Genomic DNA, 24616 nt, shown 5'->3' on the forward strand with positions numbered 1-24616 from the left:
GATATACCCAGAGTGAGAAAGCTTTAATCAAACAGGGCCAGGATTGCAGCACGCTGTAAAAGTAGCGAGACTCTAAATTAGCCTGCTCGCCTCTGGAGGCTCATTTCACAGCCAGTCCTTCTCAACTGAGAGCGCCTTCTAAGCATTTCCATACTATCCATTGCCAAAGATAAACCAATGAACTCTGGCTTTCAGGGGTTTTTCCCCATGCAACCTGTGTCACCATCTTAAAGTGCTGATAAGCTGTGTTTTGGTAAAAACCTGCACTGCCCCATTGAAGTTGGTAATCAGAAACGACTGGAGCCACCAACATGGCGCTCAGTGTCAGCACTGTCTGGGCATCAGAGTAGGGCTATTTGCCTTAGGAGGAGTCAACAGTTCTCATTTTATTTTTAAAAGTTCTGCATTGAAGAAAAAAGTTACCTGCTTTAGCAGCAGTGGTGGGAGATGGGACCTGCTGCATGACAGTGGCCTGAGAGATGACAGAACTAGCTGGAAGTGGTGTGATCCCATCTTGTGTCAGACTCCAGGGGGCTGTTGTTGGGAATTGAGTTCTCTCTGCAATAGCTTGGGTAGATTCCAGATTGTCTGAAGGAGGATTATGGGAAGGTGTTAGAACCTATAAGGGGAACAAGAAGGGTAAAATTATTATGAATCAATCATTTTTCCTATTCAGATATACATTATTTATAATGCATAAACTGAGCCCAGCAATGTGTGTCATTGGGATATCCTGATCATGAAGAAAAACATGACCAATGAAGGCCCACATTCTCCCAGCATATTTTTAAGAAACTGCTTTCAACCTCAACAGGAGTTTCCACATGCAGAACAATTCAAAGATATGGCTATTAACATATAGTTTGTCACATTCACTTGTGTCTAGTTTTAATTTAAGACTAAGCTTTTCAGGGCAGGGGGTGTGTCCACTTTTGTGGGTAACGATCCTTATCTACTCATAAGTACCTGAACACTGATCTTCTCGGGTTAAAAGCAGTGTTTCCTGTAACTTTTAATGTCCGTTAATAATACTTAGCATTTATATGGTGCTTTACATATTCAAAGCACTACACAACTAATAATAAATCACCACAACACACCAAGGACATAGGAAAGTATTAGTATACCCATTACACTGACTTATTTTATTGAACAGAGGCCGGGACTTGAAATAACTTGGGCAAGGCCACACACTGACGCAGTCCCACAGCCTGGATTCAAACACAGGAATTTCTGAGTCCCCACCCTGTGCATACTCCCTTAGACCGCATTGCCTTAGTGCACATTAGAATGCATGTGGAGCTGTTAAAGGAAGATGCATTTTGAAGGCCGGAAAGCCAGAATACCACAGACACATTGTAACCCAGATCCATGTCGACAAGTCTGAAAGTTTAAACTGGAATCCCTATACCCAACTACCAGAAGCTTTACTCCTCATTGTCTGATAGCTATCTGAGTGCCTTCCCTTAATCTAAGTCGCATTGCATTGCATTGCAATTACGTTAGCCAGGAGAAGGGCTGTTTGTTTGTAAAGAGCACAGTATTTTCTTATACTGTCACATGATAGTAGTGGACAACGAAACACTGATTTCCTCTGGGGATACTATATTAATCTATTTTGATTTGAAAAGGGCCTACAAAGCAGAACATTATGGTGCACACTTCACTACTACTTCTGGGATCTTGAGGAAGCCCTACCTCTTTCCCCAGGTTGTCACTGGCTTGTACAGGTGGTTGTCTAGCTGCTTTGCTTTCAGTGGACTCCACTGGGAATGGTGTCATCTCAGCAAGAGATGGCAGCTTCTCCTTGGCATGTTCAATAGAAACAGAGTTTGAATTGGACCCACTTTTAGTCATGAGATTTTCCAGTCTACTGCCTTCCCTCTGCTTTTCAGCCAAATCCTCATGGTCGTCTTCGGTATCAGCTACTGTAGAGTTGAAGCCATTTTCACTGGCCACCATGAGGCCCCAGTCAGTGTAATCAGTGCTCTCTTTCTGTTTGTGCTTGATGCTCAGCTGAAAGGGGTCCTGTTCCAAGTCCCTGTAGTCACCAGTGTATTCAGGTATCTCCTCAAAGCTGTGGTCTTTACTCAGCAAAGACAGCTCCTTCAGGTTACTCACTTCCTCAGAGGGCTCACCCTGTAGTCCCACAGAGTGAACCATATTTGGCAGCACCTGTCCATACCCTAGAAATGCACCTGGCCTCTGAGAAGGCCTAAGTACAAACGTAAGGTAAGACTTCACTGTTTCAATTTTCTTAGGTTCACAATTTTCTTTATGCTGGCAGTTCACAATGTAGCAGCGCCGTTCAAACATCCAGGACAAGTCACAACCCGAAAGATCGCAGCAAGCCGCTGTGCAGTCTGACATCGACATGGCATGGGGAACTCTCATGATTTTAGTGGTGTCTAAATTAGGAGATATCACTGCGTCCGAGTACGTGGCTCCTTCCGTGCACTGCTCACAGAAATACCCTGAAACACCATATGCTGACGTTAGGCAAAGAACTACAATCACACAGCTGTATAAGTAACAATCGTGCCTTGGAGGGACTTTTCATACAAAAGGGCAAAAATGTAAACCATATTAGATTAATTATAAATCCTTTTACCATGCACAAATTTTGCCATTATTTTTCTTACAAGGTTTGCTAATTCTTGAAGATATGTGTGTGCATTAAGAATAATATTTTACACTCAGGTAGCATTTCTCATCCGATGGTCTCAAAACTTCTTACAAAGTATCTCTTATCCCATTTTACAAATACAGATGCTAGGCAAAGAAGTTACATGACTCACCGAACATCCTACAGCAAGCCAGTAGCAGAGCAGGGAACATAAGAACCCTGATGGCACAACATACATGTTGTGACACTAGTAGACCAGATGCCAACTTTTGCCAAGGCTGTAGTCATCGGCTGAGCACTGACAAATTCAGAGCTGGAAACCAGACCAGCTCACATGTATATTAGTATTGTTCAAGACAGGTGTTAGACTTGTAAGATGTGTTCAGTCTTTAGGAGATACAAAATGCTTGTAAGTTGCTGTCTGCATTAATTTTACTTGTAATGTCTGTATCCCATGCTATACGGCAGTATGTAACTTTTGCTTTAGAACTGTAAAAATGCCTGCTCTGAACTTGTGAACCCAGGCAGAAGGAGTGGTTCACCCGCCCATCAAGGAGGACTATCAAAACTAAGTGGGCCATTGTGAAACATCACCATACAAAGGCTGGGTTAATGGCCCTCTCACCTGGGAAGGTGCTACATGCAAGGAAGCTCGTCCCATTAGCTTGCATTCTGGAAGAAGGAAATAGAGAACTTCTGTCCACGTGCACGGGCTGAAATTGTGGAAAAACAGCATCACTTGCCCCATAACCTCAGCCGTGCTGAACACAATGCCATCAACAGCCTCAGGAACAACTCTGACATCATAATCAAAAAGGCTGACAAAGGAGGTGCTGCCGTCATCATGAATAAGTTGGAATATGAACAAGAGGCCGCTAGGCAGCTCTCTAACACCACATTCTACAGGCCATTATCCTCTGATCCCACTGATGATTACCAAAAGAAACTACACCATCTGCTCAAGAAACTCCCTGAAAGAGCACAGGAACAGATCCATAGAGACACATGCCTAGAATCCTGACCAGGGGTATTCTATTTGCTACCCAAGATCCATAAACCTGGAAATCCTGGATGCCCCATCATCTCAGGCATTGGCACCCTAACGGCAGGACTGTCTGGCTATGTGGACTCTCTCCTCAGGCCCTACGCTACCAGCACTCCCAGCTATCTTTGAGACACCACTGACTTCCTGAGGAAACTACAATCCATCGGTGATCTTCCAGAAAACATCATCCTGGCCACTATGGACATAGAAGCCCTCTACACCAACATTCCACACAAAGATGGACTACAAGCCGTCAGGAACAGTATCCCCGATAATGTCACAGCAAACCTGGTGGCTGAACTTTGCGACTTTGTCCTCACCCACAACTATTTCACATTTGGCGACAATATATACCTTCAAGTCAGTGGCACTGCTATGGGTACCCACATGGCCCCACAGTATGCCAACATTTTTATGGCTGACTTAGTACAACGCTGACTTAGCTCTCGTTCCCTAATGCCCCTACTCTACTTGCACTACATTGATGACATCTTCATCATCTGGACCCATGGAAAAGAAGCCCTTGAGGAATTCCACCATGATTTCAATAATTTCCATCCCACCATCAACCTCAGCCTAGACCAATCCACACAAGCGGTCCATTTCCTTGACGCTACTGTGCTAATAAGCGATGGTCACATAAACACCACCCTATACCGGAAACCTACTGACCACTATACTTACCTACATGCCTCCAGCTTCCATCCAGGACACCACACGATCCATTGTCTACAGCCAAGCTCTAAGATACAACCACATTTGCTCCAATCCCTCAGACAGAGACAAACACCTACAAGATCTCAATCAAGCATTCTTAAAACTACAATACCCACCTGCTGAAGTGAAAAAACAGATTGACAGAGCCAGACGAGTACCCAGAAGTCACCTACTACAAGACAGGCCCAACAAAGAAAATAACAGAACGCCACTAGCCATTACCTTCAGCCCCCAACTAAAACCTCTCTAGCGCACCATCAAAGATCTACAACGTAGCCTGAAAGATGATCCCTCACTCTCACAAATCTTGGGAGACAGACCTGTCCTCGCTTACAGACAGCCCTCCAACCTGAAGCAAATACTCACCAGCAACCACACACCACAGAACAAAAACACTAACCCAGGAACCTGTCCTTGCAACAAAGCCCGATGCCAACTCTGTCCACATATCTATTCAAGGGACACCATCATAGGACCTAATCACATCAGCCACACCATCAGGGGCTCATTCACCTGCACATCTACCAATGTGATATATGCCATCATGTGCCAGCAATGCCCCTCTGCCATGTACATTGGCCAAACCAGACAGTCTCTACGCAAAAGAATAAATGGACACAAATCTGACATCAGGAATCATAACATTCAAAAACCAGTAGGAGAACACTTCAACCTCTCTGGCCATTCAGTAACAGATTTAAAGGTGGCAATTTTGCAACAGAAAAGCTTCAAAAAGACTCCAACGAGAAACTGCTGAACTTGAAGTGATATGGAAACTAGATACAATCAATTTAGGCTTAAATAGAGACTGGGAATGGCTGAGCCATTACACACATTGAATCTATTTCCCCATGTTAAGTATCCTCACAGCTTCTTGTCAAACTGTCTTAAATGGGCTATCTTGATTATCACTACAAAAGTTTTTTTTTCTCCTGCTGACAACAGTTCATCTTAATTAATTAGCTTCTTAGAGTTGATTGGCCAACTTCCACCTTTTCATGTTTTCTGTATGTATATATATATATATATATATCTCCTCACTATATGTTCCATTCTATGCATCCGATGAAGTGGGCTGTAGCCCACAAAAGCTTATGCTCAAATAAATTTGTTAGTCTCTAAGGTGCCACAAGTACTCCTGTTCTTAGAGCTGACATGAAAATTCTTCATCTCTTTGCTGTTTGGACTCTCAAAGGATTGGAGTTAGGAAACAAAAGCAGGGATTCCCAGGGTCAACCTGGGTTAGCCCTGAGAGGCATTCAGTGTTGACAGGTTACTACAACTCCTCCTAGGAGAAATCTGCACCAAAAAATTAAAAGTTCTGTACATGATATTTTAGAATTCTGCATATTTTATTTGCCAATATAATCATGCCAGTTTCAATTTTGGTAATTTATTTCCAAATACCAGTCAGCAAGTATGTCTGTAACAATACAGACAACCAAAAAAGATTCAGGAAATGGGTTTTTTTTGACAAATAGATTCCTTACTAGGCATATTAATACAGAACTTTGAGTAATACTTCATTTAAACTACAGAACAGAAACATATTTCAAGCATCCATCAGAAGCAGTGCAAAAGCTTGGGGGAGTCAGAGGTAACAGAGGAGCTGAAGGAAAGGGAAATAATTGGTGGGTAGGAGCCTGGGAGTGAACCTGGAGGGTTGTTGGGTGTGGGTAGGAGAACTACGGAACACGGGGCGCTTGGGGGGGGAGGGAAAGGAGAAATTATTAGGGAGGCTGGGAGCCTCACCCATGTAGACCCTCGCTGACCCCTAGCCTCTCCCATTCAATCAGGTACATCTGCCCCCATCCCCAATTGTCCCTGCACCACCCTTCCCCTGTTTCCATGTGGCCATGAACCCTTACTCAGCTGCCTCTCCCTCCCCCATCACCATGTGTCCCTGCACCCCCACTCAGCCACCCCCTTCTCCCCCATCCCCATGTGTCCCTGCACCCCCACTCAGCCACCCCTCCTCCCCCTGGGTAGCAAGATAGACTGAAGTGCCAAGAGAATTGTTTGACTCCACTGTAAGACTGTTAGAGTGCTTCAGGAGTTCACATTTGTTACTTGGTTCGTGAAATCTAGTTATAGAACATACAACTAGTTTGGGGTGTCTTCCCTGCTTTTGACAGTCCACCCTGACATTGGCAGTCACCCAGGCATTGTCCTGCACCACTCCAGACAGTGTGACACATACTTTTTAAAATCAAATTCAAAAAGTAACACACACATTTTCATTCCGGTAAGAAAGAAGGAAAGCGCCACATATGTCAGATGTTAGTCACATCACTTAATGAACCACATGATGGTGCTCAGATACCAAGGTGATCTAATCTGACTCCTAGTCCCCTGCTTTAATCATTAGCTCCTGCTTCCTCCCAGGAGCTTGCTCCTTCCAACACAACATTCCTTTACTACTGGATCTTGCTGTGACATCATGAGCTGCATGTGTGACATCACAGTTATTTCCATAACAAGAGACTATTAGGTCATGAATGCAGGATTATGACATCATTGTAGGATGAAGTGTGGGGGGGGACGACTTTCAATCGAGCACAAATACAGACAATACTTAGCTCAGTCAATTACTTTTTGTAAAAGGAATTATGTTTCAAGTTTGCTCCAGTGTAAAAAAATTCCTCTTCAGATTTGATTATTTGTATAAATAGTCTCCTCAAAAATCCAGTTGCTATGTAAAAATGGCACACATTCTTATTAACATGGTTTTCAGTCAGATTTCCTGACTTAACTGATGAAACCAAGATGTCATGGTTAGTGCTGCGGAACTCACACAATTTTGGAAGAGTGAGCTGGATTCTACTCTGCCTCGTGCATCGACAAAAACGTCAGCCGAGTTCTGATGACAGAATCTTTATCACTGGTGATGGTAAAAGAGTCAGAAAGAAAACAACCAGGGATCTGACATTCAAGCTAAGGATCAAATCCTACTCTGCTAGACTAGTGAACGAGCAAGGATAAGGTGCACTGCAAAGTATGGTATCCCCAGTCAGCACCGGCCTTTGGGCAGACAGACCCTCTGCTCGACTGTTACTGTTCCCCCCACAGCATGACAGAGAGATGGCAAGGCAGGATTTGGCCCTGAGTTTGCAGTGCTGGCACTTTAGAGGAAAAATAAATCTTTTGACTTGCAAATGGACAACATTTAATAAGGTACTAATAGAGCATAAATGCCTCCCTGTCATATTTACAGCAGCACTTTTCTGACTACAGCTAGACAGTTTAATACAGTGCTGGGGTTTTGTTTGTGCCTGTATTTGACACTTCCAGCAAGACCTCTATTCAAGGGAACATGAACGTAAAATAACAGCTCCTGTACAACATAACTACAACAGCGTGTGATTTTTTAGCTTATCAGCACCCCAGGAGACACACTTATTTTCATTCTTCTCTCCCACACCTAGTACACTATAATTAGTTCCTCCACATTCCCATTCACCTCTGAGAATATCAGGGATGCTGTTGCAGAGGTCTATGAAAACACTTACCATAAATCAGTACTTTAAATGTGCTACCCAGCTTCTGACAGGGCAGACGCAGGAGCTCATGGGTAAAGGAGAGGCCTGGGAGGTAGGAGACCAGTTTAACTGCTGTGTGATTTAGACATATTTATCCACTTCAATAAAAGCAGAACAAACAGGAACTTGAACAAACAACAAAACCGCTTGTAGGGTAACACAAAAGTGTGCCTCAGGTTCGTGTACAATAAGAAGTAAACAACCCTTCATTAAAAATAGGTATAAAGCCCAAACTTTCAAAAACTACTAGTTACTTAGATGATCAGCACTTTCTGTGAATCAGGTGCCTTTAAGGTTTCTCAAGATGGGCACCCAAATATTCAGGCAACCCAAACAGTAACACCAATAATGACATGCAGCCCTTATATAGCACTGGTCATCAGCATTTTACCCAGGAGATCAGCATCACTTCCCTCACTTTACTGGTGGAGGAAACTGAGGCACAAAGAGATGAGGTGACTTACCCAACATCACAAAGCAGATCAGTGGCGAGCTGAAAACAGAATCCAGGTCTCCTGAGTCCCAGGCCTTTGATCTAGCCACTAGGCTCTACTGCCTCTCCTATCACTAGTCACTTTTGAAAACCGTGGCCTATATTTTTATAAGTGAACTTCATGCTGATGCAACGTGGTGGATTGACATTCCGACAGATTGAAGTCCTCCATTTACCCACAGAATAGGTACAGCATGGATCACTTTTACCTGTCAAAATATAGTTCAATCTTGGTAGTTGTTTCAGATCAGTGATTCTCAACCTTTTTTATACGGTGTCTCCATGTCACAAAAGCAGAAGTTTCAGGACCCCTTCTAATTCATTCATTCAGAAAGGAAGATTAGCAACAACCCTCCTGGACCTGTTCACAGCCCCCAGGTTGAACACCTATGTTTTAGATCTTTTACAATTTCCCCTGCATAAGCGGGCATTCACCTTGTTATGTCTAAGCATTACAGCACAGGTAAGTAGCTTGATTTTCAGATATGCCGAGTACCCCAAGCTCCCGCAAATGTCAAATCTGGCCAAAAAATAAAACAAACAAACACAAACAGTGTCAAATCTGACCATCGGAAAATCAGCTCAAGAAGTTCAGTGGTGCCCAGCATTGAGCAACACGCATCACCGAGGGAAGCTCTACACTTAAAAAGATGCAACAGTTCAGCTGTGCCACTGTAGCACTACAGCGAAGATGCTTCTCCCGTCAGCAGAGTTAGCCCACCTCTACGAGAGACGCTAGCTATATCGATGGGAGAAGCCCTCTGGTTGACATAGCGCTGTCTATGCCAGGGGTTAGGTCAGTATAACTGCGTTGCTCATGGGTGTGAATTTTTCACACCCCTGAGCGACACAGTTATACCCATGTAAGTTTATATTGTAGACCTGGCCTGAGTGTCTTGGAAGGTCAGCTGCTGCCCTTCCATATGGATGCACGGGAGCGGATTTTTCAAGAGATGCAGTGATATGCATCACTCCTGCAAGAAATAATTGAGCCCACGGGGCCTAAGCCAAAGCCCCATGAAGTCAATGGAAGCTTTTCCACCGGCTTCAGCAGGAACACCAACTGGCCCACTGTAGAGTCTGGAGAAGTAACTGGGCACAACTGGATGATGCAAGGATGAAGTTTCAGCCTCAGCACTACATTTCTTGGTTGGTTGGTTTCAGCTGGGATATGAAAGCCCTGCTTTCAAAGGCAACTCAGTCTGATTTCCAGTTTTCCCATCTGCACTCCATAGTGTTCCCAAGTGAGAGAATTTTGATGTCTGTCTATCTGATTTGTGAGAAACTTCCTGAAAAATTAGGTACTTAGATGGTCACGTTTTAACACTTGTGCCTGCAAAACTGTGACCCCAATTGACTGCAGGCATAAAATTAAGCAGTTTTTTAAAAAACTGTGCCTACAATCAATTGCGGTCAGAAAGTAACATGCCATTCCACTCTGGAAAGTGACTGTGCAAAAATAGCATCAAGCAGTTCCACATTTATAGTGCCTGAATGACTTACAGATCATGTGTGCTCAGTTTACAGTTAAAAAGATGGTTTTCCTAATTGCCAGCGCTGCAAAGTCATGCTGTGAGCTTTCTGGCTCATGCAGCGTTACCAGCAGTAAAGGTTCTGTAGGCCAAATACACCTACATCTGTGCTACCTTATACCTACAGCAGGCTTACACAGGCATAAGTGAGGCATAATTTGGAGATAATGGAGTTGCACAAGTGGCCCTATCACAGATGTTAATAATTCTGTTGATAATGTGTAAACCAGTAAAGAATAAACTCACACTCCCAGAGCTGTTTTGGGCTGACTTTAGGACAAATTAATATATACAATTTTCCCCCCACTAAAGTCAGCAGACTTAGCTCTTCATACATATGCAGGAGGGAGCAGATCTGCTGAGTAAAAAGGCACCATTTTTACAGTCACTTCGTAAAGTTATTCCTTATAAGGAATCCCCTAAGCCCCTCTTTGAGCTGCAAGGTTCCCCTGCGCCACACACTTCCTGCTTTACTTCTCTGCCTTCACTGCCTGAAATCATAACAACGATCTTTTTACCTGAGCAGCATGGGACAGCACACCTGAACTGGGCAGAAGGATTCCAACAAAAACTAACTGAGGCTTCCTATTCTCTCACTGTCAGGTTCATAGGCCAACTGAGGCATGAATGGCATGGAGATTGTGGTAATTTATTAGGCACAAAATTGTGTGTGGCCTGGTGATTACATGGTAATATATTGGGAGTCATCAGGGTTGTTTATAGGGTAGATGGAAGCCCTTGCATGATTACGATGACAGTGCACATGGACTGGTTTGGTCATTGGGTCTAACAGTAAGCTGTGCAGCAGGAGGGTTTTCTGTATTTTAAGTGAGAAATAACAGATGGAATTAATCCAGCCGTTAAGGACTGCAATGGGGAACCACTGACAAGGAAGAGCAGGTCAATTTTAACCCCTGTCCCTTTAAGAAACTGATTTGATGTCAAGCTGATGCTCTGAGATTCCGCCCCCATCCCACTTACTCCCTCTCCATCATTCTTGGCCCTGGCCTCACCATAGCCAGTCAGAATTGGCTGTGGCAGAGGAGATCTTAGGGGAACAGCTCAAAGCAGTCCCATCTCCTGGAGACTGAGCATAAGAACATAAGAACAGCCATACTGCGTCAGACCAAAGGTCCATCTAGTCCAGTATCCTGTCTACCGACAGTGGCCAATGCCAGGTGCCCCAGAGGGAGTGAACCTAACAGGTAATGATCAAGTGATCTCTCTCCTGCCATCTATCTCCACCCTCTGACAAACAGAGGCTAGGGACACCATTCCTTACCCATCCTGGCTAATAGCCATTAATGGACTTAACCTCCATGAATTTATCTAGTTCTCTTTTAAACCCTGTTATAGTCCTAGCCTTCACAACCTCCTCAGGCAAGGCGTTCCACAAGCTGACTGTATGCTGTGTGAAAAAGAACTTCCTTTTATTTGTTTTAAACCTGCTGCCCATTAATTTCATTTGGTGGCCCCTAGTTCTTGTATTATGGGAATAAGTAAATAACTTTTCCTTATTTACTTTCTCCACATCACTCATGATTTTATATACCTCTATAATATCCCCCTTTAGTCTCCTCTTTTCCAAGCTGAAAAGTCCTAGCCTCTTTAATCTCTCCTCATATGGGACCCGTTCCAAACCCCTAATCATTTTAGTTGCCCTTCTCTGAACCTTTTATAGTGCCAGTATATCTTTTTTGAGATGAGGAGACCACATCTGTACGCAGTATTCAAGATGTGGGCGTACCATCGATTTATATAAGGGCAATAATATATTCTCCATCTTATTCTCTATCCCCTTTTTAATCATTCCTAACATCCTGTTTGCTTTTTTGACTGCCTCTGCACCCTGCGTGGAAGTCTTCAGAGAACTATCCACGATGACTCCAAGATCTTTTTCCTGATTCATTGTAGCTAAATTAGCCCCCATCATATTGTACGTATAGTTGGGGTTATTTTTTCCAATGTGCATAACTTTACATTTATCCACATTAAATTTCATTTGCCATTTTGTTGCCCAATCACTTAGTTTTGTGAGATCTTTTTTAAGTTCTTCAAAGTCTGCTTTGGTCTTAACTATCTTGAGCAGTTTAGTATCATCTGCAAACTTTGCCACCTCACTTTTTACCCCTTTCTTCAAATCATTTATGAATAAGTTGAATAGGATTGGTCCTAGGACTGACCCTTGGAGAACACCACTAGTTACCATTCTGGGAATTTACCATTTATTCCTACCCTTTGTTCCCTGTCTTTTAACCAGTTCTCAATCCATGAAAGGACCTTCCCTTTTATCCCATGACAACTTAATTTACATAAGCGCCTCTGGTGAGGGGCCTTGTCAAAGGCTTTCTGAAAATCTAAGTACATTATGTCCACTGGATCCCTCTTGTCCACATGTTTGTTGACCCCTTCAAAGAACTCTAAAAGATTAGTAAGACAATTTCCCTTTACAGAAACCATGTTGACTTTTGCCCAACAATTTATGTTCTTTTATGTGTCTGATAATTTTATTCTTTACTATTGTTTCAACTAATTTGCCTGGTACTCATGTTAGACTTTCCGGTCTGTAATTGCCAGGATCACCTCTAGAGCCCCTTTTAAATATTGGCATTACATTAGCTATTTTCCAGTCACTGGGTACAGAAGCCGATTTAAAGGGCAGGTTACAAACCATAGTTAAATGTGAAGTTGCGGAACTATTGAGTTCTTCACACACACAGCACTCCTGACTCCTGCCATTGTGGGAAACGTGGGACGGACTCAAAGCCCAAGCAAGGCTATGCTGCCACTACTCAGCCCGGCTAGCCGTAGATTTTAAAGTTGTAGGCAGAAATCCTGCTAATGCACAAGAAAAACAAGCTGAAACTGCAAACAGGTATTTCTAGCTGAGGGGCTGTTTCCAGCCATTTACGGCATAGCTAGTTTTCAATCCCCAGGCTTGCTGGAGTCACAAATTCAAATTCTCAAAGGAGTGACTCAGCTCTTCATCCTTCCAAGGTAGATACACTGAATTCTGTGTAGTTTTCTATATGAGCATCTTTTGAAATAGACCTTAACTGAGGTCACATGGGCACAATCTACATGAACACAGAAGATCCAGTGTTAGTTTTCATAAGGGTAGGGTAAGGTGGGGTCTGCCCCAGTATCCTGGGCCAAAAATCTCCTCTCCCCACACCACTGGCTGGCTTCCACATCCAGAGGTGGCTGCATTTTAGTGGTGTTATGTATACGTTTATTTTGGTCAGAGCTTTGGGAGCCTTTGAGAGAAAAGATGCAATAGAAGTGCAAAATATTGTATTTTACTATCCTTCTCCAGCATCATAAAGGGCTGAGACACTTTTGATGAGATTCTGGAAATAATAAAAAAAAATAGCTGTCTCCCAAGATGAGAACTTTAATTCCAACTTTCAAACCAGAGCCAATTTTCACAGCTGAGTTATAAGCCTCTGAAGAATAGGATTTATAACATAAATGCTGACAAAGGCTTAACTCCAGCAGCCTTAGCAGGGACCTATAAAAATCACTATCCTCAAAACCAGAGAAGCCAGATTAGCCAGAAGTTCATCAAAATCTAAAGTGTCACTGCATCAGTTTCTGGGGGGATGGCGTACACCTCTGTACATAAGGAATATGATTTCATTCTCTCTCCGCAGGCTGCTTCCATGTTATTTAGAGCTTCCCCCTCCCTGAAATCTTGTAAGCTTTTACACAGAGATACTTCAGGGAAAGCAGAAGGCCTGTTTCTTGCTTCAGAGACCATTCTAATTGCAGATTAAACACTGGGGGAGGGGGAGAGCAAATAGAGAAAAACGCTAAAATTACATAAAAGCAAATCCTTGACACAGGACAAAACCAAGAGTATTGCAATTAGATTTACGAACAATGGGCTGCAAAGCTTTTACAGTAATTAGAGCTGCAGTCTGCGGGATGTTTACAATTCTGTTATAGGGCCCAGGATCAGCTGCTGAGCCTCTCTAATTGGTTCACTGATCCTGATGGTTCACTTGATGGTTCATCTTCATTTCACAGGTTGCCAGGGTCCCTGTTTGTTGCTGATAAATCAAGAAGTACTGGTGGGCGGAGTAGATGGATTCAATTTCTCCCCAGTACTCTCTTGACCACTTGGTGGGAATCCTTCCCTGCAGCTGTGTTTATGCTCTGGGAAGAAAGAGGCTACTTACCCGCCTCATCCCCAGTATCCCTATGTAATACTGGGCAGGGTTCTGAGAGACACAGGTCCAGTTCTCTGCTACTGATTTTTTGTAGGACCCTGGGTAAATCACTCACTCTCTCTTTGCTTCGGTTTCTCAGCTGTAAAATTGGGGATAAAGGTACTTCCCTAACTCACAGAGTGTTGTGAAGGTAACTACGTTACAGACGGAGATGCTCCGATAACAGGGGCCACATCAATACCTTAAGTAGATGTAATCTCCTTTTTTTCTGAATGGTGAGTAATTAATTCAATTTGAAATATACTTAAAATATGTCCATATGGTAGGTGCTGTACAAAGCCCATAGACAAAGACAGTCCCTCCCTGAAATCCTATAGCCTAAAAAGCCTGATGCTGCAGAGACAGGACTCACCATGAAATCCAGAGGAGGAAATAGCTTCATGCGCAGTTCTGTTCTGAAAAGTGACTCTAAAATGGGATTGTGGTGTTTGTTGATATAGATATTCAGGCCTGTCTGCAAAGGCCTATACTTAAAGAATTTAGGTGTATTCTTATCACTTAGCTAGTTATAGAGGTATAAAAGAAAGAATCAAAATCACTCTCTGTATGTGTAAGGGACAGTCTGAGGCCTGATTCTTAGGCTAAGGCCTTTGGCTAAGCTGCAGAGGCAGCCATAAACTGGGAAATGTATGGTCACATCCTTACATTCCAAACTAGTCACATTGAAATAAGGTGCTATCGGGCTGTTAGGAATACAATGCTGTCCAGATATTCCTATCACCTCCAGAGAAAGGGAAGAGCCTAGAAGATCTGAAAGGAAATTTAGTTGGATAGTTTTCTGTCTGGTAAGAACTCACTTATCAATAGACACACCTGGAAGACCTTTAAGTCTGTATAGATGTAGTTGTGAAATCCTCGCTTCTGTATTGTTTTGTATGTATTTGCATGGTCTCTGTCTGGTTCTGTGATTGTTTCTGTCTGCTGTATAATTAATTTTGTTGGGTGTAAACCAATTAAGGTGTTGGAATATAATTGGTTAAATAACCGTGTTACAATGTGTCAGGATTGGTTAGTTAAATTTCAGTAAAATAATTGGTTACAGTATAGCTAAGCAGAACTCAAGTTTTACTATATAGTCTGCAGTCAATCAGGAAGTAAGGGGGGGGAAAATGGGAACAGGGACTGGGGGTGGGGGAATTGGGATCATGTTTTGCAAAGTGGGGGAATGGGAACAGGGAATGGGAGCTGGAATGGCTCTGTGGTGTCAGAGCTGGAAAGGGGGACACTGAGGAAGGAAACTGGAATCATGCTTGCTGAAAGTTCACCCCAATAAACATTGAATTGTTTGCACCTTCGGACTTCGGGTATTGTTGCTCTCTGTTCATGTGAGAAGGACCAGGGAAGTCAGAGGGTGAAGGAATAAGCCCCCTAACAGTGTTCAGTTTTTATTATCTCTTGATAAGTTTAATATCGAACTCAAACAACTAAAAAGTTGGTCTTTCCAAGTCCTGCACATACAACCTAGACCCTGAAAGTCAAGCTAGGTTCTTTTCCTCTCCAGACATCATCAAACTCTTAAATTGTTGCTTTCGGGTCAAATTATACCAGCTGTTGTGCTGGACAATCCCACTATTTGAAAATTATGCCCTCAGTGACACTTGTGAAACCTCACTGCAATGAGTAGGCCTGCACAGCTGTACCTGATTGGAACTCAGTAAACAATTCTGTTGATGATCTCAAGAAGGAATAGACTCTAGGCCCCTCTCAATAAGCTATGTTGGCTCCACAATGCTAACAGCTATAAAAATAGCCTTTACTCACTAGAGACAGCAGCTATGACTTTGCACAAATGAAGAAAGGAGCTGTGTTGCAGAGGAAAGTGCCATATTTACAAAATAATTGATCAGAAGAGAATGACACATTTTGTTTACGGTGTTGCTAACTCTCAGGATTTTATTGTGACTCTCGGCATATTTGGAGTTTTTCTTAAAGCCCCAGCTCCTGGAATCATGTGTTTCATGAAAATCCTGTCTTTCATTTAAAAAACAAAAGTTTCTAGCTCCTGCGGTTGTGAAGAGAAGTTTTAAAAACATGAACCTTAAAGCATCAAAAATCAGAAAGCAAATCAAAAGTAACCAGATTTTTAGTCTCATTGTGATATTTTGGGGTTTGACTCATGATTTTTGAGCACATAAGGTTGGCAATAGTGTGCGGAGAACTTACAGCTTGTAGGAATCTCAGGAGAAGTGTGTTATTAGACAGAGAAACGGGAATGGCGCCTTTGTAAATGGCATTGAGAGGTTGCTTTATGCACGCAGGGCTGCATTGCCCAGAGCAAGGAGATGGGAGTTCTACAACACCTGTAATTGTGACTACACACTAAACTATCTTTGTGATTTTGTTATAAAGGCTAATCTCAGAACAAAGTAGCAGAGCATGAAAATGCAATAACCGAATATTGCGAGTCAGACATTATGGCACCTCTGAGCTTTATTACGCCAGTAGAAATGAATTGCAATAAAATGATTTTATAAGATTACTGTGATGTCAGGTTGGAGTAGGTCTCTGCAAGTGTGCCATACTGAATTTAATCCAATATATTGCACTGTCAACTAAACAGTTGTGTCTAGGATGGTAACCAATGCATGCTGTCTTTATCAATGAGACAGCTGTACATTCCCTGCTTTAGTTCAGTTGGAATGGCATTTTATAGTTATATGAGATATAAATAAATATAAAATCAATTTTGGAATGCATTAGCACAACCACTCTTGATAGTTAGCATGGCCAGAATAAATTTAGACCTCATTCAACACAAAATGATTTCATCAATTAATAGATTTATATCAGTGGCAATAGACTACATCAGTGTTTCCCAAACTTGGGATGCCGCTTGTGTAGGGAAAACCCCTGGCGGGCCGGGCCGGTTTGTTTACCTACCACGTCCGCAGCAGGTCCGGCCGATCACGGTTCCCACTGGCCGCAGTTCACTGCTTCAGGCCAATGGGAGCTGTGGGAAGTGGCATGGGCCGAGGGATGTGCTGGCCGCCGCTTCCTGCAGCTCCCATTGGCCTGGAGCAGCAAACCGTGGCCAGTGGGAGCCGCGATCGGCCAGACCTGTGGACACGGCAGGTAAACAGGCTGGCCCGCCAGGGGCTTTCCCTGAACAAGCGGCGTCCCAAGTTTGGGAAACTCTGGACTACATTATAAGAGACTCATACATACTTAAGGCCTTGTCTACACTACACAGTTTTGTCAACAAAAGTCAGCTTTCAACAACAAAACTGTGGAGGTGAACACACAGAAATGCTCCTCCCACCGATATAACTCCCCTTTACTGCTGACATAATAAAACCACCTCGACAAGAAGCGTAAGGCTTATGTTGGTTTAGTTAGGGCGATGCAGTGTCTCTGTGGACACTGCGTTCCTTATATTGGTGATCATTCTTGTCTATTTCATGGCTTCCAGCAAGAAAGCTGGCTTCTGGCTCCCAGCCAGGCCTCCGCTCCGGGCTTGGGCTTCCCACTGGGAGCCCTGCTGCCCACCAGGATGCTGTCTCCCCGCTGGAAGCATGGCAGCCATCTGGACTCCGGGTGCAGATAACACACCCCGGAGGCGAGATCAAAGCTCAGATGGGAGTGGGGAGGCAAGAACTCCCGGGGGAGGGAGATGGGCTCCCGGTGGGGAACTGAACGGAGCCGAGAGCCCTGGCCCTCAGTCCCCCCACTGTCCCTCTTCAGTCGGTGGAAGTGCTCCTGGCGAGGATGCGCACCACTGACAGGAGGAAGGTACTGTGAACATCAGCCACAACAGTAATTAATGCCGTGGCTGTAAGTCATAGAATCATAGAAGATTAGGCTTGGAAGAAACCTAAGAAGGTCATCTAGTTCAACCCCCTGCTCAAAGTAGGGCCAACACCAAGTAAATCATCCTAGCTAGGGTTTTGTCAAGCCGGTCCTTAAAAACCTCTAAGGATGGCGATTCCACCACCTGCCTGGGTAACCCATTCCAGTGATTCACCACCTAGTGAAATAGTGTTTCCGAATATCCAACCTAGACTTCCCCCACTGCAACTTGAGACCATTGCTCCTTGTTCTGTTATCTTCCACCACTGAGAACAGCCGAGCTCCATCCTCTTTGGAACCCCCCTTCAGATAGTTGAAGGCTGCTATCAAATCCCCCCTCACTCTTCTCTTCTGCAGACTAAATAAGCCCAGTTCCCTCAGCCTCTCATCGTAAGTCATGTGCCCCAGCCCCCTGATCATTTTCATTGCCCTCTGCTGGACCCTCTCCAATTTGTCCACATCCTTTCTGTAGTGGGTGGCCCAAAACTGGACGCAATACTCCAGATGTGGCCTCACCAGTGCCGAATAGTGGGGAATAATCACTTCCCTCGATCTGCTGACAATGCTCCTACTAATGGAGCCCAATATGCCGTTAGCCTTCTTGGCAACAAGGGCACACACAGGTCAATTTAAGATTGTAGTGTAGACACAGCCTTAGTGAGATACAAGGAGAAATTATAAGTTGCAACCAGAGTTTCATGAGGCCAGTTGACCCAAGCATGGGAGGTGCTGAGTGTCAAAGGCATGATACATAGTAGTGATAGTACGACACCAATATTCATTGCCACACCTGGGTCATTCATCACATGAGTCAGTGTTACATAAGGTCACACAGTAGGGGTCAGTACCCACTGACCTCAGTGTCTGCTGTTATATGTTCCCTTTACAAAAAACAAAAATGCTCTCAACAAAAAACATTCAGCCAACTAATAAAAACACAAATAGAACCATCCAGCGTACAGATCAGGGTAGCTCATCTCAAAGCCTTTGACAAAGGAGAGGACTGTTCTGCCTCTTTTTTAGCACCTTCCAAACACTACTATTCTCTCTTAATGCATCAAGCCCTTATCATGCAAAGTCAAGTGAGCTAGTGAAAGAGTCAGCTCAAATAGCCCTGGGAGACTTAACAAATCCATGCTTAAGACTGTTAGGAAAATGCAACACACTTCACAGTTCTTAGTTTAGAGGATCACTAGTTCAGAGAATGAGACAGAAAAGCTAAAATTTTTAGCACAAACATCTAACAAGCTTCTTGAGCCACAGACAGTTCACCTGGAAGGTATTACAAAAGACTATGTCACTGTCACACTGAGTGAGCATACACTGACTTATTACAATGAGCATCTTCTGGAAGATGCTGAACACCCTCCAATTCAGTTCGGGTGTACGGCACCTTATAGAACCACACCCCTTACTGAACTGTCTTGGCAGGGCACTGAAAGGGATAGTGCCCCTGAATTTTCTGCCAGAGTTAATGGAAGTGTGCAGAGGAGGGAAGGCACACAACCAGCATAAAAGGCTATATGATAACAACATTCATTAACCCCTAATTTACTGTTCAGAACTATTGCCTCAGGGACAGAGAGAAGTTTGGAATACATACTCATCTCTCACATCATAGGGTAACAGGTTTGCTTTGGAAAAATAATTGAGACAGGGTAACAAGACATAATTAATGAACAAGTCTTTTTAGATGTCATGAAGGACTTTTTAGCCTAGTAATAACTAACTAGAACCATTATTATACACTCCTATAATTTGATAACACTCTTAATGAGTCAAATTCATTATTCCTTTCACACAATGAGCTCCCACTGAAATTTTCTTTACCAAAGAATACCAGTGTGGGCCACATATCAGGACCTCAAATATGGCTTAAATAGGATTGACTACATGAATAGACACATGCATCCACTGTTTACGATACAAAAACAGGCACATCTTCCCCTCAACGGATATTCGGTACGACAGTTTCACAGTATTCTAGAGGATGGTTCTAGACTCACCACCAAAATATCCCAGAGTTAATGCCATCTCATTCCCAAATTCAGCAGTTTTATTAAAACTAGGCATACTAGCAAGAATCTCCCTTATTAAGCAGCTAATCCTGCTTGTATCTCAAAAGACTTGCTGGAGTCCAAATAATTCCTCTATTTACATTACTGGAATTCAATAATGTAGATTCTGCCAGTATCGCCACAGCCACAATTCCAAAAACTGTTAGCCCTCTGGCAAAATAAAGACCTTATATGTGCATTTAACCTTTGCTCTGTAGTGTCTGTTCTAACACTGCCAACATTACAGATAAAATGACGGATGATAACGAGGTAGTACTGAGAATCTATACTACTTTTCATTTGTTTGTTTATAGTTTAAAAAAAAAAAAGTCACCAGTGGTGGTTGGGGGGTGGGAGAGAATTGGTAGCATTTCCCTAAACTGTGTCTTTGTGAAAAGAACATCTACTTACCTGAAAAAATGCATTTTTATTTTCCATGCACTAGTGGTTTGATCAGGCCTCAGTTCTGAGGCCTGAAAGCATCCATCCTTCAAAACACTGTGCCTTTCATACGCACCTGTGAGGGCCTGCTCCATCTAAACAACAGGTGCGGTCAGTGCTTCTTCTCTACCACAGTGTTGCTGGTGCATATGGCCCTGCCCATACCTAGATATGCCTCTTATAGTGCTCCGATCCCTTTGCATGCCCCAGCACCTGTACCTAATTATGGCTGACCCAGAATAGATAGGGAAGGGTTTCTTGGAACCTTTCCTTCACCCTCACTTGCACCCTATCTGTAGTGGCCAGAAATCAGTTTTGAACAGCCTCTGTATAAAGTCGCCTTTCTGCTATCAGATATAGAGTTGTTATGTCACCAGAACTCTTCTTAGTGAGGAACAGCAACAGTCTCCTTTCCTCAGCCTATTCTTATTACAAACATCAGTAACGTTTGCCTCATTCACTGTGCACGATTCAGACATTAATACAAGAAGTAAACTCCTACCTGTTATTGCCCACAGCAACAAGAACAGAGTGCTGAGCCCAAATGCCATTCTACACCGGGCAGGCAGTGACAACCAGGCTTCTGGCCAGCTGTTTGGAGATGATATATGACCTTAGTATAGGTTTCCTCTAATACTGTTTAGTACCTAGCAGGAGCCTTGAAGGGCTGTAATAGACAGCAGAGGAAGAAGTAGGTTAGACGTTAGCATTTTAGACTGTCACAGCACAAGCAGAGAGGATAAACGTAGGCTTCACAATTACTTCCCCAGCTTCTGTGTGATGGATGAAATAGGAGATTGGGCAAAATGAAGATAAAGAATTACTTACCTGTAACTGTTGTGCTTTGAAGGTACAGAAATAGCCTACACTCTTGGGTTCCTGGATCTACAAAACACCAGTAACCCCTCTATGCACTTATTGAACAAAGGGAGTTTATTTCTGCGTAAGTGGAAAGTGAAATGCAACCTTCACTGTGGAGCCATTAAAAACACCTTCAATATTAAAATTCCAGGCTTCAAAGATAAGTCTGTTAATTTATGGGACTTCTTGTGTGAGTAGGGCAAACAAGGGCCTCTTTGGGATTTTCAGGAAGAAGACCTTTCTTCTCAGGACACTCAAAGTTCCTCCATGAAACCGGAGCAACTAACATATGGGCTTAATGGGGAAGAACTCGTTCCAACATCCCATTTGAGAAAGAAAAACAAGTTTTATTTAGCCAGCTATTTAGCTACAATTTACTATGCATACAAGGATACAGAGGCATACCCCATGAGGGAAGGGAGCTGAACCTTTCACTTGGGTATAGCCCTTTCAGTACAGAGAACCACAGATAGTTTCCTTTGATAGTCAGTGAATGACTGGAGTTTGTTACCTTTACAAGTCAGTCACTGAGCTGGTTACTGATGTGACCCTTACAACTTGGCCTTATATATGGCAAGTGACTGGCCTGCTACAAAACAAGGAGAAATACAGGAAGAAGAGAGCTGTTTTGACATGGTTCTTTTACACAGGCTGATCTAAACAGGGTAGATATTGAAACAGCTCCAGATTCCAGTTGGTCTTCATCTGCTCCACATACAATCCAAGTGGCCATGCAGCACCAATTCATTAGGAAAGGAAGAATCACCAGGGTCCCCACAAACAATCTGCAGTTTTGGAGAAGGGGAAGGTTAAAGCAGAAAAACATTTTGCTGAGAATCTCAAGTCCCAAATGTGAAAAGCAGTGAATTTGGCAAGCTGCCTGCAAAACTGTGGAAGGTTATTCACTTTTCAGAAGCCCAACACTCATTTTAAAATATTGTTTGACATTTATAAGCCTAATTCTGCCAAACAAGCAATAAAATTCCTTTTTGAGAGACACACTATTACAGAGACTCCATGGCATCAAGCATCAAAACGGTTATCCTGAGTTATTCAAGTGATACAAAACCAAGGAAAGAACAACTATCTGTCACAAAACAACACTACTTTATGCTTAAGAGTGTTTTGATATTTGCAATTACAACTCCCCTTCCAAAAGAAATTCCTAGAAACAGGATGAAAATGTATTAATCCACTACTTCTTCCCACTCTGACCATCCTTTGGTAAGCGTCAACTATTAAACAAAAAAATCTTTATTTTAATCTAGGACTGCAAAAGCTTGTGCAAAGCTGGGGTGTTTGGGTTTTTGTAATTATTCAAATAGACTAAATTCAACCCCGGTGTAGCTCCACATAGGGCAATGAAGTTACATTAGGAATTAATCTGGTCCAGCGTGCTTAACTGAGAAGGAAAATAAGGATACTTTGTTCTTAAGCAGCACCTTTTCTCAAAGGATCTCCAAACACTTATAAGCATTAGTTAATTTTCATAAGACACCTGTAAGCTAAGCAAATATTATTTAATCCATTTTACATTTTAGGAGTTAGGGACAGTGATTCCTATTATTAAAGTTGCCAACCATTTCCCATTATAACCCCCAAAGTTCAACTACTTATAACTTTGTCAAACTTTAGCTACTGGGACTGAAACTTTCCATGTTTGGTCTCTGTTTCAGGTTTAATTTCTTTAGGATGTTTCAGCTGTTTTTGAGAATAACAGGGAAGTTTTGCCAACCTTAAAAATTTTTACAACTTAAAAAACCCCCAGCACCTCGGGGTTTGAAACAGAAACTTGCAATCTGGAAGAGGGATAGGTTCCTAGAGTCAGAGAGAGATCTTTCTGTGCCGATAAAAATCCATCCAGAACTGGACAAGTCATGAGCCACAGAAAACTGCCATTTGTGCATGTGCAGAAAAACTTATTAGGAGCTTGATCCTAAAAATCTAACCTCTGGGCATGCTTTCCTGAAGCAGTCCCACAAATCAGATGTGTCTCTTTAGGATGGACTGGACACATATGCTCCTCTGGCCTAGGGAAAGGTGCATTGGACTGGGAATCAAAACAAAGGGTCAAGTTTCACCTCTTCTTCTGACTGGTGTTAATAATAAGGATTGTGAAGTATACAGAGTTATTAAGCAAGGCCTTACACCCTTACCCCCAAAGGGAGGTAAGTATCAGTCCCTTCATTTTACAGAAAGAGTAAGTAAGGGTTCCACAAGGTCATATCGGGCAGAACTGGGAATAGAATTCAGGTCTCTAATACAAGACCCAAGACTTAGCCACTTAGCTACACTGCCTCTCATAAATAATATGCCAATTCTAAGATGGCTTCAAAATGGACCTCCTCCTGTATACATAACCCATTGTTTCACTGTACTATATTACATAGGTTCCAACTCCATGGGTGCTCGAGGCTGGAGCACCCACAGGGAAACCCCCCCCACACCTCTTCCCCTGAGAGTGCCGTGTCCCCACTCCTCCGCCTACCTCCCAGCACTTGCCACCTCCAAACAGCTGTTTGGCAGCCCAGCAAGCACTGGGAGGGAGGGGGAGGAGCAGGAACGTGGCACGCTCAGGGGAGGAGGCGGGGCCGGGGTGGGAATTTGGGGAAGGGGTTGGAATAGGGGCAGGGAAGGGGTGGAGTTGGGGTGGGAACTTTGGGGAAGGGGTTGAAATGGGGGCAGGGCAGGACAGGGGTGGAGTCGGGGCGGAGCCGGGGGCAGAGGGGGATTGAGCACCCACCGGCGCGAGCAGAAGTTGGCGCCTATACTATATTCCCCCTTTACTGGCTGGTTCACAGAGGTTAACAGCTTGATGCTGATGCTAACTAATATAGATATTGCTTTAGCAAAAATTATTAACATCTTTGCACTGTTGAATCTCTTGGATTCAAACCCTGCTCATGATACCTGTGAAACATAGAGTTGTTTATACAACAGAATTTGTATCTTTCTAGAAAATTAGGTTTTCTTAAAACTACTTTATAAGTATTAAAGTAAGATGTCAAAGATAAACATTAAAAAGGCGACAAAAACTTAATTTCACCCAACTTGCATGTGCATTATAATACAGACTGGTTTTACCCTACAGGACACCTGCTTTACTCAGTGCTTTTTTCTGATGACAGGTAACTATTTTTATTTACTTTCTATGTAACAAAATCGCCAAAGCCTGCTCCCACTGAAGTCAATTGCAAAACTACCTTTGATGTCAGTGGGCGCAATATCAGATCCAAAATGTGTATAATGCTAATACTAAGAGTGCAGCCTTTCCTCCATTAAAAAAA

At 43.1% G+C, this 24616-nt stretch overlaps 1 protein-coding gene across 6 annotated transcripts in view; it reads right to left on the reverse strand.

Annotated features, from left to right (window-relative positions):
• The window catches only part of KIAA0319 (KIAA0319 ortholog), a 91671-nt gene that overhangs the window by 47570 nt on the left and 19485 nt on the right, over positions 1-24616 (reverse strand). For 4 of the 6 annotated variants that reach the window (XM_065581974.1, XM_065581977.1, XM_065581973.1 and 1 more), the window contains exons 2-3: positions 1699-2474; positions 424-619 (exon numbers count right to left, since the gene is read on the reverse strand). In XM_065581974.1, the coding sequence (XP_065438046.1) occupies positions 424-619; positions 1699-2474 (972 nt within the window). Of the gene's footprint in view, positions 1-423; positions 620-1698; positions 2475-20970; positions 21136-24616 lie in introns of all 6 variants that reach the window. The other 2 variants (XM_065581975.1, XM_065581978.1) reach the window with 1 other exon arrangement.

Source organism: Chrysemys picta, chromosome 2 (genome assembly GCF_011386835.1).
Source record: "Chrysemys picta bellii isolate R12L10 chromosome 2, ASM1138683v2, whole genome shotgun sequence".
Classification (NCBI taxonomy): Eukaryota; Metazoa; Chordata; order Testudines; family Emydidae; genus Chrysemys; species Chrysemys picta.